General features: G+C 56.4%; 1 protein-coding gene across 1 annotated transcript; it reads left to right on the top strand.

Annotated features, from left to right (window-relative positions):
* Positions 1-910: 910 nt before the first annotated feature.
* Positions 911-19,884, top strand: LOC116947685 (WD repeat-containing protein 26-like). The gene is made up of 13 exons (XM_032963687.2): positions 911-1,720; positions 3,381-3,480; positions 4,419-4,475; positions 5,117-5,253; positions 5,522-5,619; positions 6,906-7,062; positions 8,401-8,539; positions 9,275-9,415; positions 11,050-11,169; positions 12,207-12,352; positions 14,889-14,967; positions 16,881-17,010; positions 17,747-19,884. The coding sequence occupies exons 1-13, from the start codon at positions 1,551-1,553 to the stop codon at positions 18,094-18,096; spliced, it is 1,824 nt and encodes a 607-aa protein (XP_032819578.2). The 5' UTR covers positions 911-1,550; the 3' UTR covers positions 18,097-19,884.
* The last annotated feature ends 476 nt before the right edge of the window (positions 19,885-20,360 follow it).

The following is a 20,360-nucleotide window of genomic DNA, read 5'->3' as shown; positions in this document are numbered from 1 at the left end:
GTTTCAGCAGCATTTGACATCCGCAGTGTCAAGCTTGATTGAACCGATACTGGTGAACTGCCAGATGTTATAGGCGAGGACTGGGTTTGACATTCAACGTCTCATCAGCAGTGTCAGACTTAATTGGACCAATGTCGGTGAATTTCCAAATATAATAGGCGAGGACTGGCTTTGACGTTCAGTGTCTCATCAGCAGTTTCAGGCTTGATTGAACCAATGCTGAACTGCCAGTTGTGATAGGCGAGGGCTGGGTTCGACTTTCAGTGTCTCATCAGCAGTGTCGGGCTTCATTGAACCAATGCTGAACTGCCAGTTGTGATAGGCGAGGGCTGGGTTCGATTTTCAGCGTCTCATCAGCAGTGCCGGGCTTCATTGAACCAATACTGAACTGCCAGTTGTGATAGGCGAGGGCTGGGTTCAACTTTCAGTGTCTCATCAGCAGTGTCGGGCTTCATTGAACCAATGCTGAACTGCCAGTTGTGATAGGCGAGGACTGGGTTCGACTTTCAGTGTCTCATCAACAGTGTCGGGCGTCATTGAACCAATGCTGAACTGCCAATTGTGATAGGCGAGGGCTGGGTTCGACTTTCAGTGTCTCATCAGCAGTGTCGGGCTTGAGTGAACCAATGCTGAACTGCCAGCATCGAGTCCCAGGGGGCCGGCTCGCCCCGCACACGTGGGAAGCACGCGAGCATCGTCACGTGACCTCACCACCGCTTTATATTACCCAGCACGGATAGGAGCACCCCCCCCGCCCCTCTTCCCTAACCCTTCGCTCATTGGCTCTACCTATCACGTGGCCCCGCGTGCAGACGTCTAGACAAATGGCGAGCGGCGATTGCGCGAGGCGGCCGCACGTGCGCACTACGGAATGTAAGGTGAGCCGCGGAGTGGGGTGGGGTGTGGGGGGGGTTGGGGGGCGGCGCGCGCGCGGGTCCCGCCAGCTGCGCTCCGGGTGGAACGCGCTCGGCTTTCTTTGGGTCCGGGTCTCCTTGGAGCCTTTCTGGTCCGGGTCTGGCTCAGAGGCTCGGTAGCCGGGTCTAGCTCCGTGTTCGGGGTTGGTTCTTCTCTCGGCTCGACTCGACTACAGAGTCTTGGTTTATCGGTCCTCTCCGATCCGGGTCGCGTTTGGGTTCAGTCTGGATTGGTTCTCGGTTGTTTCGCACCCGCCTCTGGCCTAGGTGCGCTACTGAGTCTGGAATCTGGTTCCACTCCGCCACTCTTTCTTGCGTCTCGCCCAGTTCTCGTCTGGCGGCTCTGGGTCTCATTCTGGGCCGGTCGCGGATTGTCCCGGGTCTGGACTGGCACGGGTCCAGGTCTGGTTTTGTTTTAGCGGTGGTTCTGGGCTGGCTCGACTCTCGATCTGGCTCTCGTTCTGAGGCTGATCCTGGGCCGGGTCTGGCCCTGATCCTCACCTCCACCTCCTCCCCGCCGCCCCGGGCGGGCGAGGCTCCACTCTGGCCTCGTCTTCGGACTCGGAGGACGGAGGAGCGAGGAGCGGCGCTCCGCCCCGCAAGCGGCGCAGGCGAGAGTCGGCAGCGGCAGCGGCCATGCAGGGCCCATGCCCCTCGGCCCTGCAGCAGGGGGCTATCAAGGGCGCGTTGGGCCCCGGGCACCCGGGGGAGGGGACCCCGAGGAGACCGCGGCCACGCAGGATGAGCCGCACGGATGAGGACGTGATCCGCCTGGTCGGGCAGCACCTGCAGGGCCTTGGCCTCACGTGAGTCCAAGGCACCCCCAACCCCCACTTCCCCAGGGTTCGCGACCGCCAAGTGATGGGGCGGGCGGGCGGGGATGCGTCCTGGTCAGCGGGGATGCGTCCTGGTCAGCGGGGATACGAAGGTCCCCGCCGACGCGAAGCAGAAATATCTCGAGGCGTCCGTCACGTTCACTTGGTCCGAAGGCCGGAATCCAGCCAGCAGTGGAGAAGCCGCGTCTCGCGGTGTGATTGTCGTGACTAATGAGGGGGAAGGCCTTCGTCTGGCAGTGGGTAGGACCGTGGACGGTGACTGCGTAAATACATATCGGGGCCAACATTTTGGGTAGCGGGCACGCACGTACACGAGGAGGAGGGCTCCTGCCAAAGCAGGTCACCATATTGTGAACGTCTTTTCTGGATTCATCAGCGGCTGAGCTGTGTGGTGTTGTGTGTGCGTGCGCTCGTGAATGCCGCTCGCCGCTGCGTACGCAGTCCAATTAATGTTTAACCTGCTGGGCTCCCCCATAGCCGCAGAGGCTCGGAATCCAGTGTGAGGGCCGCGTGGAATAGCAAGATTGGGGGGGTGTAATAGCCCCCCCCCCTTCAACGCACACTTGTAGACAGCTCACTTGAAACACTCACGTTGCTGATCGACTCTAACGAGCATGGCATCGCCAACTCTCCTTGTCCTCGGCCAAGAGTGACAACCACAATTGGATTACCACAATACGGTACTTATTTCATCCACCCTGCAGGGATGGGTTACAGGCTGCACTGTTGGGGGCAAGTCGGGATTGTTACATCGCAGGAGCATGAGAGGGACATGGCCTTTTGATGTCCCTAAACCAGCAGTGGATTGATAGTGGCTGGTGATGTCGATGAAGGGCTGAGTCAGCCCCTGACCAGGATTTGAACTCATGGGCTTGCAATTGTGCATCATAAACCAACCACCCTGCCACCAGATCAGCTTGAACGCATTAAGAGGGGGCAGCAATCCATATATAGACTTGAGCCCCTAAATTCATATCATGACCCCGTAGGCCCCTTGCTACTTGACGTGGGTCTCTATAGCCACGTGGCCACCAACTTCAACATAGCTTCACCCCCCACCTCCCCCCACCATTGCGAATTCGCAAACTTAATGTCCTTGGCAAGCGGAGAGATCCTGGGAGAGGCTCTTGCAGTGGCCACCCGTAATGATTTCAGTTTGTAACATGCCACCACCGCTCAGTATTCGTTCACTCAAAGAGAGCGACTTGGAAGCACGAGGAACCACAGACAAGTGGGAAGGCAGCAGCGGCCACGCAATGTGCCACCATCAAATTCACCCTAAAGCTCTGCAGTCCTCTGTATATGAAGGTGGTATCGACCAGTTTGATGATGAGTGTCTGCTTGTGGAAGGATATCGGAGCATCTGGAGAAAATCCACGTGTACGAGGGGGCAGCACTCTCCTGTACGGACGGTACAGATCAAGGGCACTTTGTTGTACCGCCTTCTGGCGAGCCAGGGTGTGGCACCTCTGCTCGCACAGGAAGAGCGTTTCACATTAATTTGTGTCATCCCATAACCCTCTCCTCCTCAATGATGGATTACAGGCCACGTGCGTAGTCACTACCGCCCGGCAGGGGAGGGGGCTGACGGTGCACGTGCCATGGTTGCCCACCCCCTCTCCCCCCACAGACAAACGGTGCAGAGGCTCGTGGAGGAGTCTGGCTGTCGACTGGAGCACCCGGCCGCATCCAGGTTCCGGAGCCACGCGATGGACGGGGAGTGGGAAAAGGCACGGACTGCCAAATTGCACAACCAGCACGCTCGCTCGCGAGACACAGTGCACCCAACAGCCACACGGGCACACCGCACTGGGACCACACCACACGGGCACACCGCACGAGCACCACACCGCACGTGCACCGCACCCGACACTGTAGGGCACCGCACCACACGGTACGGGCACCGCACTGCACTGCACGGGCACCACACGGGCATCACACCACCACACCACACGGGCACCACACAAAAGAGTCTGTTAAAGCTATAGGGGGATCCTTGTCTTTCTATGTGTATGCCAGGACCTATTTGAATTATTCAGGCTGGCCTGCCTGCAGTTCATCCTTCGTTTAACCAAACTGGATTGTGAGAGGAGCTCGCAGATCTGAACAAAAGTCCCGTAAGTGGGCTCCCGCAGGAGCCAAGGCTGCATTGTCTGTTTCATGTAGCCCATTGCCCAACCACTGCATGGCCAAGCAGCTTCTGTTTGGCTGGATAGAGTGTGTTAAACTGGCACAGCATGGTCTAGAAAAATATGGACTGATATCATACAGTAGGATGTGGAGCTGAGTGAACTTGCCGATGACTGCTGCCAGCAGTGTCAAAATCGGCGTCTGGATGAGGTTTGTGAAGAATACTACTGGGCAGTTGGAGGCAGTTTCCATCCAACTACAGCGGAGGGCAGAGGAGTGAAGCTCACAACCAGTGCAGGGCATTTAAAACGCAGCAATGTGGCACAGTGAGGAGCACAGGTGGTGCATCTGCCAGTCAGCTCAATCAGTCAACCCATAACAACCTGGGGTTGTCCCGTGGTCTCCTGCCAGCAGCAAGCCTTCCACACTTCACTTGATATCTTCAAATTGCCCCTAGGCTAGCACAAACACTATGGTGATGTCACCGCCAATTCGCGGTGAATAGCGGCTGTTATTGTTGCTGTGTGTTTTATTTTAGGCTGAGAAGGACCTTGGTGAGTTGAAGCTGCTGATGAATTCACCAAATGGAGTTGTGGTAAGCAGGAGACTCCTTGGACTTCTACAGGGGATAAATGCAACCACATCTGAAGACGCTGAACAGGGTTAGCGAGTTGGCAGCATGTAAACCAGGGAGAGAACGTTCCAGACAGACGATGAGGGGCAGCAGAGGAGAATGAGTGACGTCACACTGAGTGAAGGTTGACTGGGGGCTAAGATGGAAAACATTGGTTACTGGAGTGGAGCGCGCGTGGAGAAAGTAGGGTAAGATGAGAGGGGAGAGGTAGGAGAGTGTGAAGGGGAGTAGAGTGAAATTAGAGGGGAGAGGTAGGAGAGTGCGTGGAAGCGAGTAGAGTGAGATGAGAGGGGAGAGGTAGGAGACTGGATGGGGAGTAGAGTGAGGGTAGAGCGGAAAGGGAAGATTGTGTGGAGGGGAGTAGAGTGAGATACGTAGGAAGTGTTAGGCAGGGGTGGGTCCACAGGATGTTTGAGATGGTGAGCGTGCGATATTGAAATTGATGCTGGGTTGGCTTGGGAGCCAGTGGAGTGTTGGGGTGACGAAATGCCGTGCCCGGTGAGACGTGTGGTTGTGTTCGTAACTCGGTGCCCTAATGCTGTGCCCACTGCTCTTCCGGCTGCTGTCTTCGATGCTGTCCCCCGTGGGACCCATGCCCTCAGCACATGAAGTTCCTGCTGCTTGAGCAGAAGTACCTGGAGCACCTGGAGGACGGGAAACTCCTGGAAGCACTCACCGTGCTACGCCAGGACCTCACGCCACTCAAGCACAACACGGAGAGAATCCACGAGCTTAGCGGGTGGGTGGGCACTGCACGCCTTGCCAGGGGGGGACACCGCACATAGACCGAGTGACACAGCACACACCAAGTGACAGCGCACGCACACAAGCACCAAGTGACACCACACACACACTGAGCGACGCTGCGCACGCTATTCATGCGGTGACTTTGTTCACGCTTATAGTGCTGTGTCGGGGTGACGTGGCCATTCCCATTGTCCACCTGGAGTAGCCCAGCCATAGTGGACACCGCTGAGTGTCGATTGTATACCTGTGCCATTCCCCAGGTACCTGATGTGCAGCACCGCCGAGGAGCTGAGGGACAAGGCCTCCTGGGACGGCAAGGGCCCGACCTCCAGATGCCGGCTCCTGGAGAAACTGCAGGGTGAGGCCCCTCACTCTCTCGCCCAGAGTCCCCTCTCACATGGGACCCCACCTTCTCGCCCTCCTCCACCACCTTTTCCCACAAAAGTCTCCCACAGTTGATCGGCAGGTCCGGTATGGTAGGGTGAAATGTGGGTACTCCCCACTGCTCTGTCCAGCGTGGAAGAGTAGGCCAAATGACCTTCTGTATAGCGGTGATTCTCAACCTGCAGTCTGCGGACCACTGGCACCCCGCAAGGTCATTAGAAGTGATCCTTAGAACTATAGAAGTATTAACACGTTGGCTTTCGCGACCAATATTTTCCATAACAAAGGTTTTTTGGGTTAGATCACGTAAATATAAATGTGTCGTTAAGCCCGCTACCACCCGACACAGCCACTTAGTAAAGTTTGTCACGTAAAGAAAATGTGCCAATTAGTAACGAGTTCAGCGAGAGTAAACCCACAATATTTACAATTCGAGTACCATGACGTTTCGCTGGTGATTACAACCGGCCTCATCAGGCGATAGCCAGAATTGTAAAGAAGTTCTGTTTCAGTCTTAAATAGGGGAGTACAGGTGATGTCATCACTTGAGACTATCAGGTGCGAAGACAATGGGGTGGGTTAACGTAGTCATACAGTAGATGACTACATATTATATGACTACATTAACGGTTTAACCACACATTTATGTTTACGCAATCTAGCCTGAAAGAACTGTAGAGGATCGTTTATGCACTATGATGTAGGGCCATTGCCCAAACTGTCGGCTCCAGTGTTTTTATTACTGCATTTTATTGTTATATGTGCTGATGCACCACTGCTAGCGGAGCAGCAGTAGCAGATGAGGCATTTAACTACGAGTCCTGTTAAGCTTGGCCAGCACTGCACACGCATGTGCGCACGATAGACGGCCGGGTGGTGGGTGGGCGGGGGGAGCCGTGACAACGCGCACGAACCCTTCTCAACGCTGTGGGATGCGGGCGAAGTCACCACCGCGCACTTGCCCGCCCACTCGTCAGCCTGCCAGGCAGCCAGCAAAACTTTTTGCTCTAATAAAGAGTATGACATAGCTGTTATTGGTGCGGGGTGGTGCGCACATTGTATCGAGGGTTGGCAGTGGTGCGCCGGTCCAGCAGGGTTAGGGAACCACCGCTCTGGAGGGGATCTGGAGACCATTTCCACCAGCAGTGGCACGAGCAGAGCTGCACCACTACCTCCTGTTCCACCACCATTGACCCCACGGTGTCCACGGGCGCTGACTGGTGTGTGTGCGGTTGTTCCCGGTGGGCGCGGCGTGCGCAGCATTCCTGCCGCCGTCGGTGATGCTGCCCCCGCGCCGCCTGCATACGCTGCTGCAGCAGGCGGTGGAACTGCAGCAGCAGCGCTGCCTCTACCATAACTCGCGCCTGCAGCTGGACCTGCCGGACGCCTGCCTGCTGCACGACCACTACTGCAGCCGGTGCGGTGCGCTGCGGGGCACACTGTGGGACGCACCACGCCGTGGGACACACCACACTGTGGGACGCACCACACTGTGGGACGCACCACACTGTGGGACACACCACACTGTGGGACGCACCACGCCGAGGGACGCACCACGCCGAGGGACGCACCACGCCGCGGGACGCACCACGCCGTGGGACGCACCACACTGTGGGACGCACCACACTGTGGGACACACCACACTGTGGGACGCACCACACTGTGGGACGCACCACGCCGAGGGACGCACCACACTGTGGGACGCACCACGCCGAGGGACGCACCACGCCGCGGGACGCACCACACTGTGGGACGCACCACGCCGAGGGACGCACCACACTGTGGGACGCACCACGCCGTGGGACGCACCACACTGTGGGACGCACCACACTGTGGGACACACCACACTGTGGGACGCACCACACTGTGGGACGCACCACGCCGAGGGACGCACCACACTGTGGGACGCACCACGCCGAGGGACGCACCACGCCGCGGGACGCACCACGCCGCGGGACACATCGGGGCACACTGTGGGACACATCGGGGCACACTGCCTTTGTGTGGGGTTGTCGAAGTCAGAGCATTGAGGCATTGGTGCTCATCTCCTGTTTATTGCCCTTAGCCAGAGGTACAAAATTTCAAATTCCTATGGCGGGGGTTAGTCTACCCCATAGGACAACCACTGTTGATACCAAATGTGGTGCTCATTTTATCAACCCCGGAGGGAGGGACGATGGCGGAGTCAACCCCAAACTAGGGCTTGATTTTGCAACCGTGCCATTGCGAGGCGCTCCTCGCACCGATTGGCGCGGTTGGCTACGTACGGTGCGAATGAAGTTCAACGGACATACATTTGCGGTCGCGCTGTGACTCAAGGATCAATGCTTCTCTGCTGCAGCCACTAGCGCCTCCCGGGGCCTGCAGCAGAAGCAGCGTGGATCCGTTAGGAGCAAGGCGTACGAATCAAACACGCCGAGGAGAGGATCACCCAGAGACCTCTCTTCCACCTGTCCAACCAGCAGTGTTTCGCACGAGCCCGCCCCGTGCACCGTGACCCTCACCCAGGCCCCAACTCGGGGTCTTCGTCTCGCTCTCTCTGCTTTCTCTTTGACAGTCACTTTGGCCGTCAAGAAGTCGATGTGTGCTTGCGTGAGTAGATGAAGACCCTGGTTGTGATCTTACTCGGGTTGTCGTCCTACACCCCCCCTCCCACTCCCTGACCCCCATCCTTGAGCACGATTGACCCCGCGGTGGCCACGTGTCCTCCCCCGCCGCGGCCCCGGTGCGCGCGCCCCCCCCCCCCCCCCCGCAGGAAGAACTTCCCGAGCCACACGCGCCAGGTGCTCACGGAGCACTGCAACGAGGTGTGGTTCTGCAAGTTCTCCAATGACGGCACGCGGCTCGCCACGGGCTCCAAGGACTCCACCGTCATCATCTGGCTGGTGGAGCAGGTGGGGCCCGGTTCTCACAGCTTCCCCCTCCCCCCACTTGTTGCGCTGAGTAAGCAATCGGTTGTCTCCGCGTTTCCGGAGTTGACACGTGGGAACAGTTTCCTGAGCGTGGCGCAGTATGGCGTGCAGGTTGCGGGCGTCTGTTAACTACCTCGCCTGGTTTACAGGAGGTCGTGGGTTCAATCCCGACCCTGACGCCTGTTTATTTGGGGTTTTGTGTGTCTCTCTCCCCGTGGTCACGTGGATTTTTGTCCGGGTCCAGTTTTTCCCTCCACATTAAGAGTCAACTTGTGTTTAAGAGTATTTGGCTGCAATAACTGTCCACATGATGATGAGCCACTTCGTTCAGCTATCATTTGTCGCCAGGTCGGTTCTGAAAAAGAGCTTTCCAGCTCGGCGGGCCTTACCTGGTAAAATAAAAATTGTTTGGTGTTTAGTTTCGACTCACTCAATCATCAAAATACGAAGATAATTACAATTTGGAAGGCGAATTCCTATCATAGATCCCAATGGACCGTGTATGTACAGCCGGAAATGAACAGAATCGGGGTTAACGGCCAGAACTAGGCAAGTTGAAAGAGCTGAGTTCCCCCGTATTTCTCTTTCATCAGTTGAATAAGATGGAGCTATACAGCTCAGTGGGCCCTACGTGGTAAAATAAGAAAAGTAGTATAGTTTAGTTTAGTCTCCCCCCGCGCGCCACCAGCGCTGAGCGAGCACGTGTGCGTGTGGCAGGAGAGCCATCAGCTCAAGGTGGCGCACACGCTGGAGGGACACACGTACGGAGTCTCCTACCTCGCATGGAGCCCGGACGACACGCACCTCATCGCCTGCGGGCCCGATGACTGCTCCGAGCTATGGCTGTGGAACACACAGGTGTGTGTGTGTGTGATGAGTGGTAATGTAGTTGTGTTGTGGTGATGAGTGGTGGTGTGGTTGTGTTGTGATGAATGGTGCTGTGGTTGTGTTGTGGTGATGAGTGGTGGTGTGGTTGTGTTGTGGTGGTGAGTGGTGATGTGGTTGTGTGTGGTGATGAGTGGTGGTGTGGTTGTGTTGTGGTGGTGATGTGGTTGTGTTGTGGTGATGAATGGTGGTGTGGTTGTGTTGTGGTGATGGGTGGTGTTGTGGTGATGAGTGGTGGTGTGGTTGTGTTGTTGCTGTGGTGAGTGGTGGTGTGGTTGTGTTGTGGTGGTGAGTGGTGGTGTGGTTGTGTTGTGGTGATGAGTGGTGGTGTTGTTGTGGTGGTGATGTGGTTGTGTTGTGGTGTTGTGGTTGTGTTGTGGTGATGTCTGGTGATATGGTTGTGGTGATGAGTGGTGGTGTGGTTGTGTTGTGGTAGTGAGTGGTGGTGTGGTTGTGGTAGTGAGTGGTGGTGTGGTTGTGTTGTGGTGATGAGTGGTGATGTGGTTGTGTTGTGGTGAGTGGTGATGTGGTTGTGTTGTGGTGATGAGTGGTGGTGTGGTTGTGTTGTGGTTGTGAGTGGTGATGTGATTGTGTTGTGGTGGTGAGTGGTGGTGTGGTTGTATTGTGGTGGTGTGGTTGTGGTGATGAGTGGTGATGTTATTGTGTTGTGATGAGTGGTGATGTGGTTGTGCGGTGGTGGTGAGTGGTGGTGTGGTTGTGTTGTGGTGGTTAGTGGTGGTGTGGTTGTGGTGATGAGTGGTGGTGTGGTTGTGTTGTGGTTGTGAGTGGTGATGTGATTGTGTTGTGGTGGTGAGTGGTGGTGTGGTTGTGTATGGTGGTGTGTGGTGATGTGGTTGTGTTGTGGTGATGAGTGGTGGTGTGGTTGTGCGGTGGTGGTGGTGTGGTTGTGTTGTTGTGGTGGTGAGTGGTGATGTGGTTGAGTTGTGATGAGTGGTGATGTGGTTGTGATGAGTGGTGATGTGGTTGTGTTGTGGTGGTGGTGTGGTTGTGTTGTGGTGATGGGTGGTGGTGTGGTTGTGTTGTGGTGATGAGTGGTGATGTGGTTGTGTTGTGGTGATGAGTGGTGATGTGATTGAGTTGTGATGAGTGGTGATGTGGTTGTGTTATGGTGGTGAGTGGTGATGTGGTTGTGTTGTGGTGATGAGTGGTGATGTGGTTGTGTTGTGGTGATGAGTGGTGATGTGGTTGTGTTGTGGTGATGAGTGGTGATGTGGTTGTGTTGTGGTGATGAGTGGTGATGTGGTGATGAGTGGTGATGTGGTTGTGTTGTGGTGATGAGTGGTGATGTGGTTGAGTTGTGATGAGTGGTGATGTGGTTGTGTTGTGGTGATGAGTGGTGATGTGGTTGTGTTGTGGTGATGAGTGGTGATGTGGTTGTGTTGTGGTGATGAGTGGTGATGTGGTTGTGTTGTGGTGATGAGTGGTGATGTGGTTGTGTTGTGGTGATGAGTGGTAATGTGGTTGTGCGGTGGTGATGAGTGGTGATGTGGTGATGAGTGGTGATGTGGTCGTGTTGTGGTGATGAGTGGTGATGTGGTTGTGCGGTGGTGATGAGTGGTGACGCTGTTATGCTGTGGGCGTTGCAGACCGGGGTGCTGCGTGTGAAGATGTCGCAGTCGCACGATGACAGCCTCGTGTGCGCCTCCTGGTTCCCGGACAGCCGGCGCTTCTGCACAGGCGGCCAGCGTGGACAGTTCTACCAGTGTGTGAGTCGACGAGTCCGTTTGCGAGTCTGGGAGTTGGTGAGCGAGTCTGTGAGTTGGTGAGCGAGTCTGGGAGTTGTTGAGCGAGTCTGTTTGCGAGTCTGTGAGTTGGTGAGCGAGTCTGTGAGTTGGTGAGCGAGTCTCTATGCGAGTCTATGAGTTGGTGAGCGAGTCTGTGAGTTGGTGAGCCAGTCTGTGAGTTGGTGAGCGAGTCTGTGAGTTGGTGAGCGAGTCTGTGAGTTGGTGAGCGAGTCTCTATGCGAGTCCACGAGTCTTGTGTGTGTGTGTGCATCTGTGATTTTCCATGCTCAGTTATACCGGTGCGAGTGTCGGTATTCTAGCCCTGCTGGTGCGTTGCTCGTGTTCACAGTCTTGTTAGTATTATCGGTGGCATCTTACGTCTTCTCTGCACAAGTTTGTATGCCCCATTCCCTAACTTGTAATGGTGGTATATATATCATATACCCTGTACATATATCGTATATCCTGTACATATATCGTGTACGTGTATCATGTATCGCGAACTTACATCCTATGTTTATATTCTGTACGTGCATTGCATACGTATAGCCTGTATATATGTTGCGTAAGTATATCCTATATGTATCAAGCAAACATAACATGTCCGTCTGTCGCGCGCATATATATGTTACGCACACGTTGGTAATGCGTACCTATATGTCGTGTACTTGCATAGCGCGTATGTATACCCTTGGTATAGGAGCATGGAAGAGGAGCACTTTGTGCCTTAATGGAGAGGTGAAGTTTTATTTCCGCCGGCGGCCTTCCAGGCCAGTGGTAAGTGGCGGCGGCGGCGTGCGCTGTCGCGTAGCGCGACGCGCTTTGAGTCGTCGCTCGTCCGCGGGCTACGTGATCGCGGCCCGCGTAGTCGCTCATTGCGAGCTGCATAGTTGCGTTGTCGCCGATTGGCGTGCACTCGCCCCGGCGCGACAGGCAAGCGATCACAAAGACACCGTCATCGCGACAACGACCCTGACATGACGATCGTTGTTATTTGTTCGATTGTCCGCGCGCGACAGGACCTGAACGGGACGGTGCTGGAGTCGTGGCAGGGCGTGCGCATCCAGTGCGTTTGGTGCTCGGCCGACGGGAAATCTGTGCTGGCGTCAGACACGCACCAGCGCATCTGCAGCTACAACTTTGAGGACGTCACGGACCGGGCCTTGTGGGTACCCCCCCCCCCCGCGCCTCCCCGTCCCACCACCGCCACCACCACCACCCACTCTCTCCCCCTCCTCTCGGTACCCCCATTGCCATCATTCGTAGGCTCAATGCGGATTCCGAATGTACAAGTGGAAACTTACAAACTGTTTCTCTGGTCTGTGATGGTGGGTGGGTGGATATGCGGGTGGGGAGCGGTAGTGTAGCGGGTGGGGAGCGGTAGTGTAGGGGGTGGGGAGCGGTAGTGTAGCGGGTGGGGAGCGGTAGTGTAGCGGGTGGGGAGCGGTAGTGTAGCGGGTGGGGAGCGGTAGTGTGGCGGGTGGGGAGCGGTAGTGTGGCGGGTGGGGAGCGGTAGTGTAGCGGGTGGGGAGCGGTAGTGTAGCGGGTGGGGAGCGGTAGTGTAGCGGGTGGGGAGCGGTAGTGTAGCGGGTGGGGAGCGGTAGTGTAGCGGGTGGGGAGCGGTAGTGTAGCGGGTGGGGAGCGGTTGTGTAGCGGGTGGGGAGCGGTAGTGTAGCGGGTGGGGAGCGGTAGTGTAGCGGGTGGGGAGCGGTAGTGTAGCGGGTGGGGAGCGGTAGTGTAGCGGGTGGGGAGCGGTAGTGTAGCGGGTGGGGAGCGGTAGTGTAGCGGGTGGGGAGCGGTAGTGTAGCGGGTGGGGAGCGGTAGTGTAGCGGGTGGGGAGCGGTAGTGTAGCGGGTGGGGAGCGGTAGTGTAGCGGGTGGGGAGCGGTAGTGTAGCGGGTGGGGAGCGGTAGTGTAGCGGGTGGGGAGCGGTAGTGTAGCGGGTGGGGAGCGGTAGTGTAGCGGGTGGGGAGCGGTAGTGTAGCGGGTGGGGAGCGGTAGTGTAGCGGGTGGGGAGCGGTAGTGTAGCGGGTGGGGAGCGGTAGTGTAGCGGGTGGGGAGTGGTAGTGTAGCGGCTAGAGCGCTGCGCTACGAACCCCGCGACCTGAGTTCGATTCCCGCTCACGGTCAACACCAGTGGCGATTATCTGAAGCTAGGTCAACTTAGCCTCAAATGAGTACCTGGTGCGGTGTGTAAACATCACCACTCGGGAGACAAAGGCGGCCGGGCGTGGTGTTGACCACCCACCCCCTCGTGTGCCGTGCCGGCCTTTATAGGAGCTAAGTCTGTTCAGGCTGTACGGTGGGGGGGGGGGGGGTCTTTGTCTTTGTGTGTGTTTACGTTAGTGTTTTATATGGCTGTGTGTGAGGGTGTCTGTGTTAGTGTGTAAGTGTGTGCATGAGATAAAACAACTTTCTGTGTGTGAATGTGCATATGCAATTGTGCTTTAGTGGCTGCTCTTCATTGGCCATACGAGAATAATAAAATGGCTTTGATGTACCTTGCATTTATTTCACATCGTACATAGCCAGCTGTGCTAAACGAAGGTGTGGGGTAAGGACAACAAACTAAACATTAAAAAAACTGTTAGAAATAAATTAGATTTCAATTTAGATTTAAAAGTGCTTATAGCTCCATTGGCTTCCTGATTTCAATTTAAAGCTTTCGTGACTGCAAGGATTCATCTTCTTTGGTTCTTTCGGTCAAGTCACGTAGAATGAGAATAAAATAATTAATTAATGAAATAAAATAACACAAAATTCTCACGACGTTTCGGCCACAACACAAGTGGCCTTCTTCAGGTGAAAGGAACAGACCTGTCGGGACGACATTGAAGCTCTGTTGTCCCGACAGGTCTGTTCCTTTCACCTGATGAAGGCCGCTTGTGTTGTGGCCGAAACGTCGTGAGAATTTTATTGTGTTATTTTATTAATTTATTATTTTATTCTCATTCTACGTGACTTTACCGAAAGAACCAAAGAAGATGGCTTCCTGATATCGGAAGAGCGTTCCAGACGGCTGCAGGTGCAGTGACCATCTTTGTTCGATGGCTAGCTAAAAATCCACTGTGAGGATGATGATCCCTGCACTGCGTTTATTGCAGCCCACGCTGAAGCCCGCTTGGCTTGTGAGATCTGACGAGAGGCTGGGCTCATTTGTTCATCACCATCGTCTTTCGTTGCTGGACGGGTGTCGCGCCTCGCACACAAACGTGACCCAAGTCCCACAGCGCTGGCAGAGTGAACTCGCAACTCAACCGACCACTGGCACGTGGGCAGCAGCAGCAGCAGCAGCAACACATGAACTTGGTCACACGTGGTTTCCAAGACGACCACGCGATTTGGTCCTTGGATGTGTGACCGCCGTGCGTGCAGAGGGTGATCGCAGGCATCCGAGGGCCTACGTTGCCGGGCAGCGCTGGCAGCAAAACCCATCGTTGTACTGTACCGTACTCCCGCATCCATGCTCTCCCCCGCCTTCGCCAACCCCGCACCGAGCGGCATAGTGAATCACGGTCAAAATGACCGCCACGGTGCGACAGAGGGCCCTGGCCCTGCCGCGAAGCGACTGAACGGGGGCTGCGCGCGTGGTCGGTGCCACCGGGTGCGGATGCTCGCTGCGGGTGTAGCGCCGTAAAAACCGCCGGCCGTGGTTGACGCGGGAGCCGTGCGCGACGGAGGTTGTGTCTGCTGTGCACGCAGGATCCAGGAGGACCACCCCATCATGACCTTCAGCGTGTCCAAGGATGACCGGCTGGCACTAATCAACGTGGCCACACAGGTGAGCGTGGCAGCGGTGTCATCTTCCCTCCTCACCCCTCCTTCCTCCCCCCTCCACCTCCCTCCTCCGTCTTCCCGCCATCCTCCCTCCTCCTCCTCCATCCCGTTTCCACAGAGGTTGCTGCCTGTCCAGTGACGTCCGAAGGAGGCACCCGACACAGCCCAGCGTGTAAATGCAGAGGACAGGTGCAGACTGGAATGGGTCCTGTAGAGGAGGAGGATTGCCCTCTGGGCAGACTAGAGGGAGGATTTGGAACACTGATTGTTGCACGCGATGACGCTGTGTGGCCTGGCTGAGCCGAGTGCATGCAGAAGGCAAGGGGAAAACCGGTTCTCACTTCGTGCCTCGACAAGACGCACAGCAGTGTGCCTGAGTAGGAAATGCGTGCTTGTGTTGTGCGTGTGTTGTGCGTGTGTTGTGCGTGTGTATTCTGCAATGTGGGGAACGGTGGCGTAGTAGTTAGCCCACTGCGCTACAAACCCTGCAACCCGAGATCGACTCCCGCTCACGGCCAATAAACGGTAGTCTGAACCTTTTCCTAGGCGTCTCCTAGGCTTACTCAGCCTTAAAATGCATACCTGGATTGATGCGTACATTGTCAGCACTGGGGAGAAGAAGGCGACCGTGCATGGTCCTAGCCACACCAAACCCCTCATGAGCCGGGCCAGCCTTAATAGTTGTTACTCGCTAACAGAACTTGCCTCAACAGTCTGTTAAAGGATATACAGGGATCTTGTGTGTTTGTACGAATCAGCACTAAAAGCGCTCATCATACATTTGTATTCATGGCGATGCATTCTCGACAAGGTTATTCCGTTCGTATGAGAAATACATTGAGGTATTGATAATAGCGCTCGTATACAGATGGTAAATATTGTTTACTAAATACAAATACTTTATTGTAATTTCATCATTGAGTACAGTACATAATACTTACTGATATAGTTAAAGCTCCCCCACCACTGCCGTTACGCTCCCAGGCTCAGAGAAGAGCTCCAGGACCTGCGTGGTCTTAGCGATGCCCTCAGTCTAAAATCCTGTGGTGAGATTTCTTTTGAGGTGGCGCCTGAGACTCTATCCCGACGACAAATGGTGATAATCGAATCGCGGGGGGTGGGCTCTGGTTGGCTGAGAGCATGCATCGCTCTCATTGGCTGAGCGAGCGATGGGGGCGAGGTGACGTTTTCTCGGGCCAGCGCCACTGCGCGCTGTCACTTGTAAGCGCTGTCTAGATTTTTTTTAATTACATTTTTCAAGGTAATTATTTTCTCCAGGACAAAGAGCGCTATAACAAATCAGCTTTCCACGTGATCGCGCTAAGCGAGGTCTGCATGTACTGGTAGTGCAGTGGTGAGAGTTCGATTCCTGCTCACGGCCTGTCCGCACGAGTTTCCTCTGGGTGCTCTGGTGTCCTCCCGCATGTGTAAAAATACTCGGCATTAATAGGCTGAAAACATCTTTATATATAGAGGACTGCAGAGCGTCGGCAGTTGTTGGCGGCAGCTCATCGTGTAGCTGCCATCTGGCTTGTCTGCTCCCTCGCGCCTCCCAAGTCGCTCAAACGCTTGAGATTGAGCGAGCACTTGGGCGGCGCGTTACAAACTGACACTATTATTAACATCTGAAGAATATCTGAACCGGTTCTGGGCCTCCCCTATGGTGACTCAGCCTTATAAAAGGAATACCATGGTACAGGGCGTAAAAATCAGTATTACTGGCCTGGCCAGGAGCATTGCTGGCCACCCACCCACCCCATCGTGTGCTGTGCCGGTCTTTTCTAGGTCTTCGCTAACGGCACTTGCCCCTACAGTCTGTTGAAGGCATTGCGCGGGATCTTTGTGTCCTGGTGCACGCGCTCGTGTATATAGACTTGCGTGCGTGTCTGGCGCGCACGTGCGTGTACGTGTGTGCAGGGCGTGCACCTGTGGGACCTCCATGAGCGCGCGCTCGTCAGGAAGTACCAGGGCATCACACAGGGCCTCTACACGATCCACTCGTGCTTTGGAGGCCCCAACGAGGACTTTGTGGCGAGCGGCAGTGAAGGCAGGTCCCGGCATGGTGGATACACGGGGCGGGGGGGGGGGGTCATCGCCCCTCCCCTCTCCCGCCCCCTCCCCCCCCCCCCCCAGGGGCCGGGGGTTGAGTGTGCTCGCGTGTGCTGACATTGTGGGGAACGGTAGGGTAGCGGTTAGCGCGTTGCACGACGAACCTGGCGACCCGAGTTCAACTCTCGCTCATGACCAGCATCAGTGATTATTTGAACCAGCCCTGGGCCTCTCCTAGGTCATTTCAGCCTCAAATTAGCACCTGGTGCAGTGTGTAAACATCGCTACTAGGAAGATAAAGGTGACCCGGCGTGGTGTTGGCCACCCACCCCCTGGTGTGCCATGCCAGCCTTCATTGGTGCTCACTCACAGCTCTTGCCCCAACAGTCTGTTAAGGCTATATGGGGGGATCTTTGTCTTTGCTGATATTGTGGGGAGCGGTGGCACGTAATGGTTATCACAGATGCCCCGAATTCGATTTTCGCTCATGTCTAATATCAGTGCTGAATAACTGAACCTTATCGTGGACGTACCCAAGGTTGACTCATCCTTAAACGAATACCTGGTACTGTATGTAAACGTCAACGCTGGGGAAACAAAGGTGGCTGGGCGTGGTGCTGGCCGCACCGCCTCGTGTGCCGTTGCAGCCTTCGTGGGTGCTGCTCCCCAACATCACTTGCCCCGACGCCTATACGGGGTGGGGGGAATCTTTGTCTTTGTGGGTGTGCGCACAGACCACAAGGTGTACGTGTGGCACCGCAAGCAGGAGCAGCCGGTGGCGGTGCTGGCGGGGCACACGCGCGCAGTCAGCTGCGTCAGCTGGAATCCGCGAGTGCCCTCCATGTTAGCCAGCGCCTCCGACGACGGCACCGTGCGCATCTGGGGCCCCGCGCCCGCCCTGCCCGATGGGGACCCCCACGCGCGGTGCCCGCGGGCCCAGGCGCAGCAGCCGACGCAGCAGCCGACGCAGCAGCCGACGCAGCAGCCGACGCAGCAGCCGACGCAGCAGCCGACGCAGCAGCCGACGCAGCAGCCGACGCAGCAGCCGACGCAGCAGCCGGCGCAGCAGCAGGCGCAACTGTGAGCGCGCGACCACCCCTGCTGCATTAGGCCTCTGCGTTGCGGGGCACGTGATGGCTCGCTCCGCACGAGGGCATCCCTAACCAGAACTTCCGTAACCGCCGACGCCTGGGTTCCCATCGTTGGCGCTGTTTTCCCTGCGCCGTCACTCGCGGGATCCCGACCCCCGGCGGGAAACGCTCGCGCCCATCGTGTCCCATCTGTCGTCGGTGCCGTCCGGCCTCGTCTCGGACGCGGTCCGTGTGCCGCCGAGCGTTCAGCTGTCTGTGCGACGGGTGTTTTGTGTCCGAGGAGCCCCGTGGGGCCCGCTCCCCTACCCCTCCCCCCGGTCTTGCGTCAGCACGGGGGCTCTCTCGGCACGTGGTCGTTACCCGCGCGTCTCAAGCGGGCTCCGCCTGCGGCGTCCCTCGCGCCCCCCCACCCGACCGCGACAGTGGGTTGGACCCTCCGCCTGAATGAGTGCGGTTTGCGAGTGTATCCCCTGCAGCGTGTGCCCCCTGCCCCCACACCCCACACGGCGTTTTTTTTACCAAAAGCACCGATCCTCCCCCAAAACCTGATTTGCACTGGCCGCAGGTCACCCCGCCCCCCTTGCGGGGTTTTGGGAGCAGCCCCTACTCGCACCACCTTTATTTGTGGGGGGGCTCCTCGTTTTTTTTCGACACATGCTCCATCAGCGAACGACCGGACACGATGGTCAAGTTCTCGATATGCGAATGTTTTTGCCCGTTGTGTGTGCGCACGTATCTGCTTCATCCTCCTCGCCCGTTGCACGAACTTGGAGCAGACTCCGGATCCCCCTCCCTGCGTTCCTTACGACGCGTTGACGTGAGCGCCGCGCATTGACGTCTTTAAGAGGCCCGCTGTGACAATCACGCAGAGTGCCCTCGAGGCGCAGGCTAGCGGGCAGGATCCTCGCGCCCACTCCATACAGTACTTGGGCGTGGGGTGTGGGGACAGCGGTGCCATACGCGAGTTTGTGGAATCTACCCCCGGAGTGCGTCCACTGGGAGAGGAAGGCGCCAACACGGTCGTCGTATGAAGACAGCTGGAAGGCATCGTTGCTAGAGACCTGTGCGTCACCCAGAATCCCTTTCAGCTTCCGCTGGGATTTGCTGTCATTGCTTCCTCGGCGTTTCACGGTCGCAACATGTGCTGTTTTTCTGTCGTCTATTGTGTCTGGATTACGTGGGGGGGGGGCGCTGTGTGGAGGCTGTGTGTGTGGGGGGGGGGGGGGGGCTGTGTGGAGGCTGCGTAGCCTCCGGTTCGGGAGGTGTGGTCGAGAGAACGGCGCGGTGACGCGTGGACTCCGGAGGATCTCTTGAGGCATTCTTGCGTTGATGCGTCATCCCGTGGTGCACACTTGAAACTCTCAAACCTAGGCAATACAAACCAAAAACAGACCGGGTCGTCGGGTGTCTGTAGAGCGTTCAGTGTTTGCAGTATTGGAGAAGGATCGTCCCGTTCAGTGGTGGATATATAGGTTTATGTTTACACAGCCTGATCCTTAAGAGTGGCAATGTAAGAATTGAATAACAAATGAGCAAATGCAACAAATGAGAAGTAAGAGTACTCTATTTTTGGATCTCATCTCCGCTCAGACCGTTGCCTTGAGCACGCCGCCTCCCCTTACCATGAAGCCCGATGTCCACGCCCTCGGTCGGATTTCTTCTTCTCGCCATTTTAACGTAGCGTCTGCCTTTTATACGCACGCTGTGTGACTGTCACAGCGCTGTGGGGGCCCTAGTGTTCGCTTCATATTTACTTGAAGAAATAAACTTTTGTGACATTTCCCAGCACTCCATCGTCGTGTTCGTCCCCGCGGGCTTTCCGCTTTCCGTTACTTGCTTCGCCTGGGGTTTGTTTCGGCTCGCACGCGGGAGGAGGGGGAGAAGCTGCCATTCCTCAGTCGGGAGCTGGACCGATCCCACCTGGATCTCTCCGGAATACAAGAGGACTGGTGGACTGATTCTGGCTCCTTTTACATGCGGGATGGAGATTTGTCTACTTGGGGCAGGATGGCATCAAGCAACAGGGAGTGGTTAAAAGACCAAAGGGGTAGCCTGGCAGCTTGGTGCTTGGCGAGGTGTCGGAGTCGCATGGTTTTGTGAGCGTGCCTTCTCATCGACAGTAGGCGGAGAATGATGAAGGCAAAGATGATGAGTCCTGACCTTTCCCAGCTGTTGGCTGGCCATTCAGGACAGACCATCTTATTAGGTAACTTCTTTTCTCGAGTGGGTCACGACACCAGCGATTGGGCAGGAGTGG

Source organism: Petromyzon marinus, chromosome 31 (genome assembly GCF_048934315.1).
Source record: "Petromyzon marinus isolate PM22_M1 ecotype Great Lakes invasive population chromosome 31, UKy_Petmar_22M1.pri1.0, whole genome shotgun sequence".
Classification (NCBI taxonomy): domain Eukaryota; kingdom Metazoa; phylum Chordata; class Hyperoartia; order Petromyzontiformes; family Petromyzontidae; genus Petromyzon; species Petromyzon marinus.
Note: the sequence above shows the minus strand (reverse complement) of the source record. Positions and strands in the feature narration are given on the sequence as shown.

What these genes read in the sequence shown, in the direction of transcription:
- LOC116947685 (XM_032963687.2), top strand. Translation starts at nt 1,551, where the DNA reads ATGCAGGGCCCATGCCCCTCGGCCCTGCAGCAGGGGGCTATCAAGGGC. An exon ending in ATTCACCAAATGGAGTTGTG is followed by an intron (nt 4,476 to 5,116) that starts GTAAGCAGGAGA and finishes CCATGCCCTCAG; the next exon opens with CACATGAAGTTCCTGCTGCT. An exon ending in GACGTCACGGACCGGGCCTT is followed by an intron (nt 12,353 to 14,888) that starts GTGGGTACCCCC and finishes CTGTGCACGCAG; the next exon opens with GATCCAGGAGGACCACCCCA.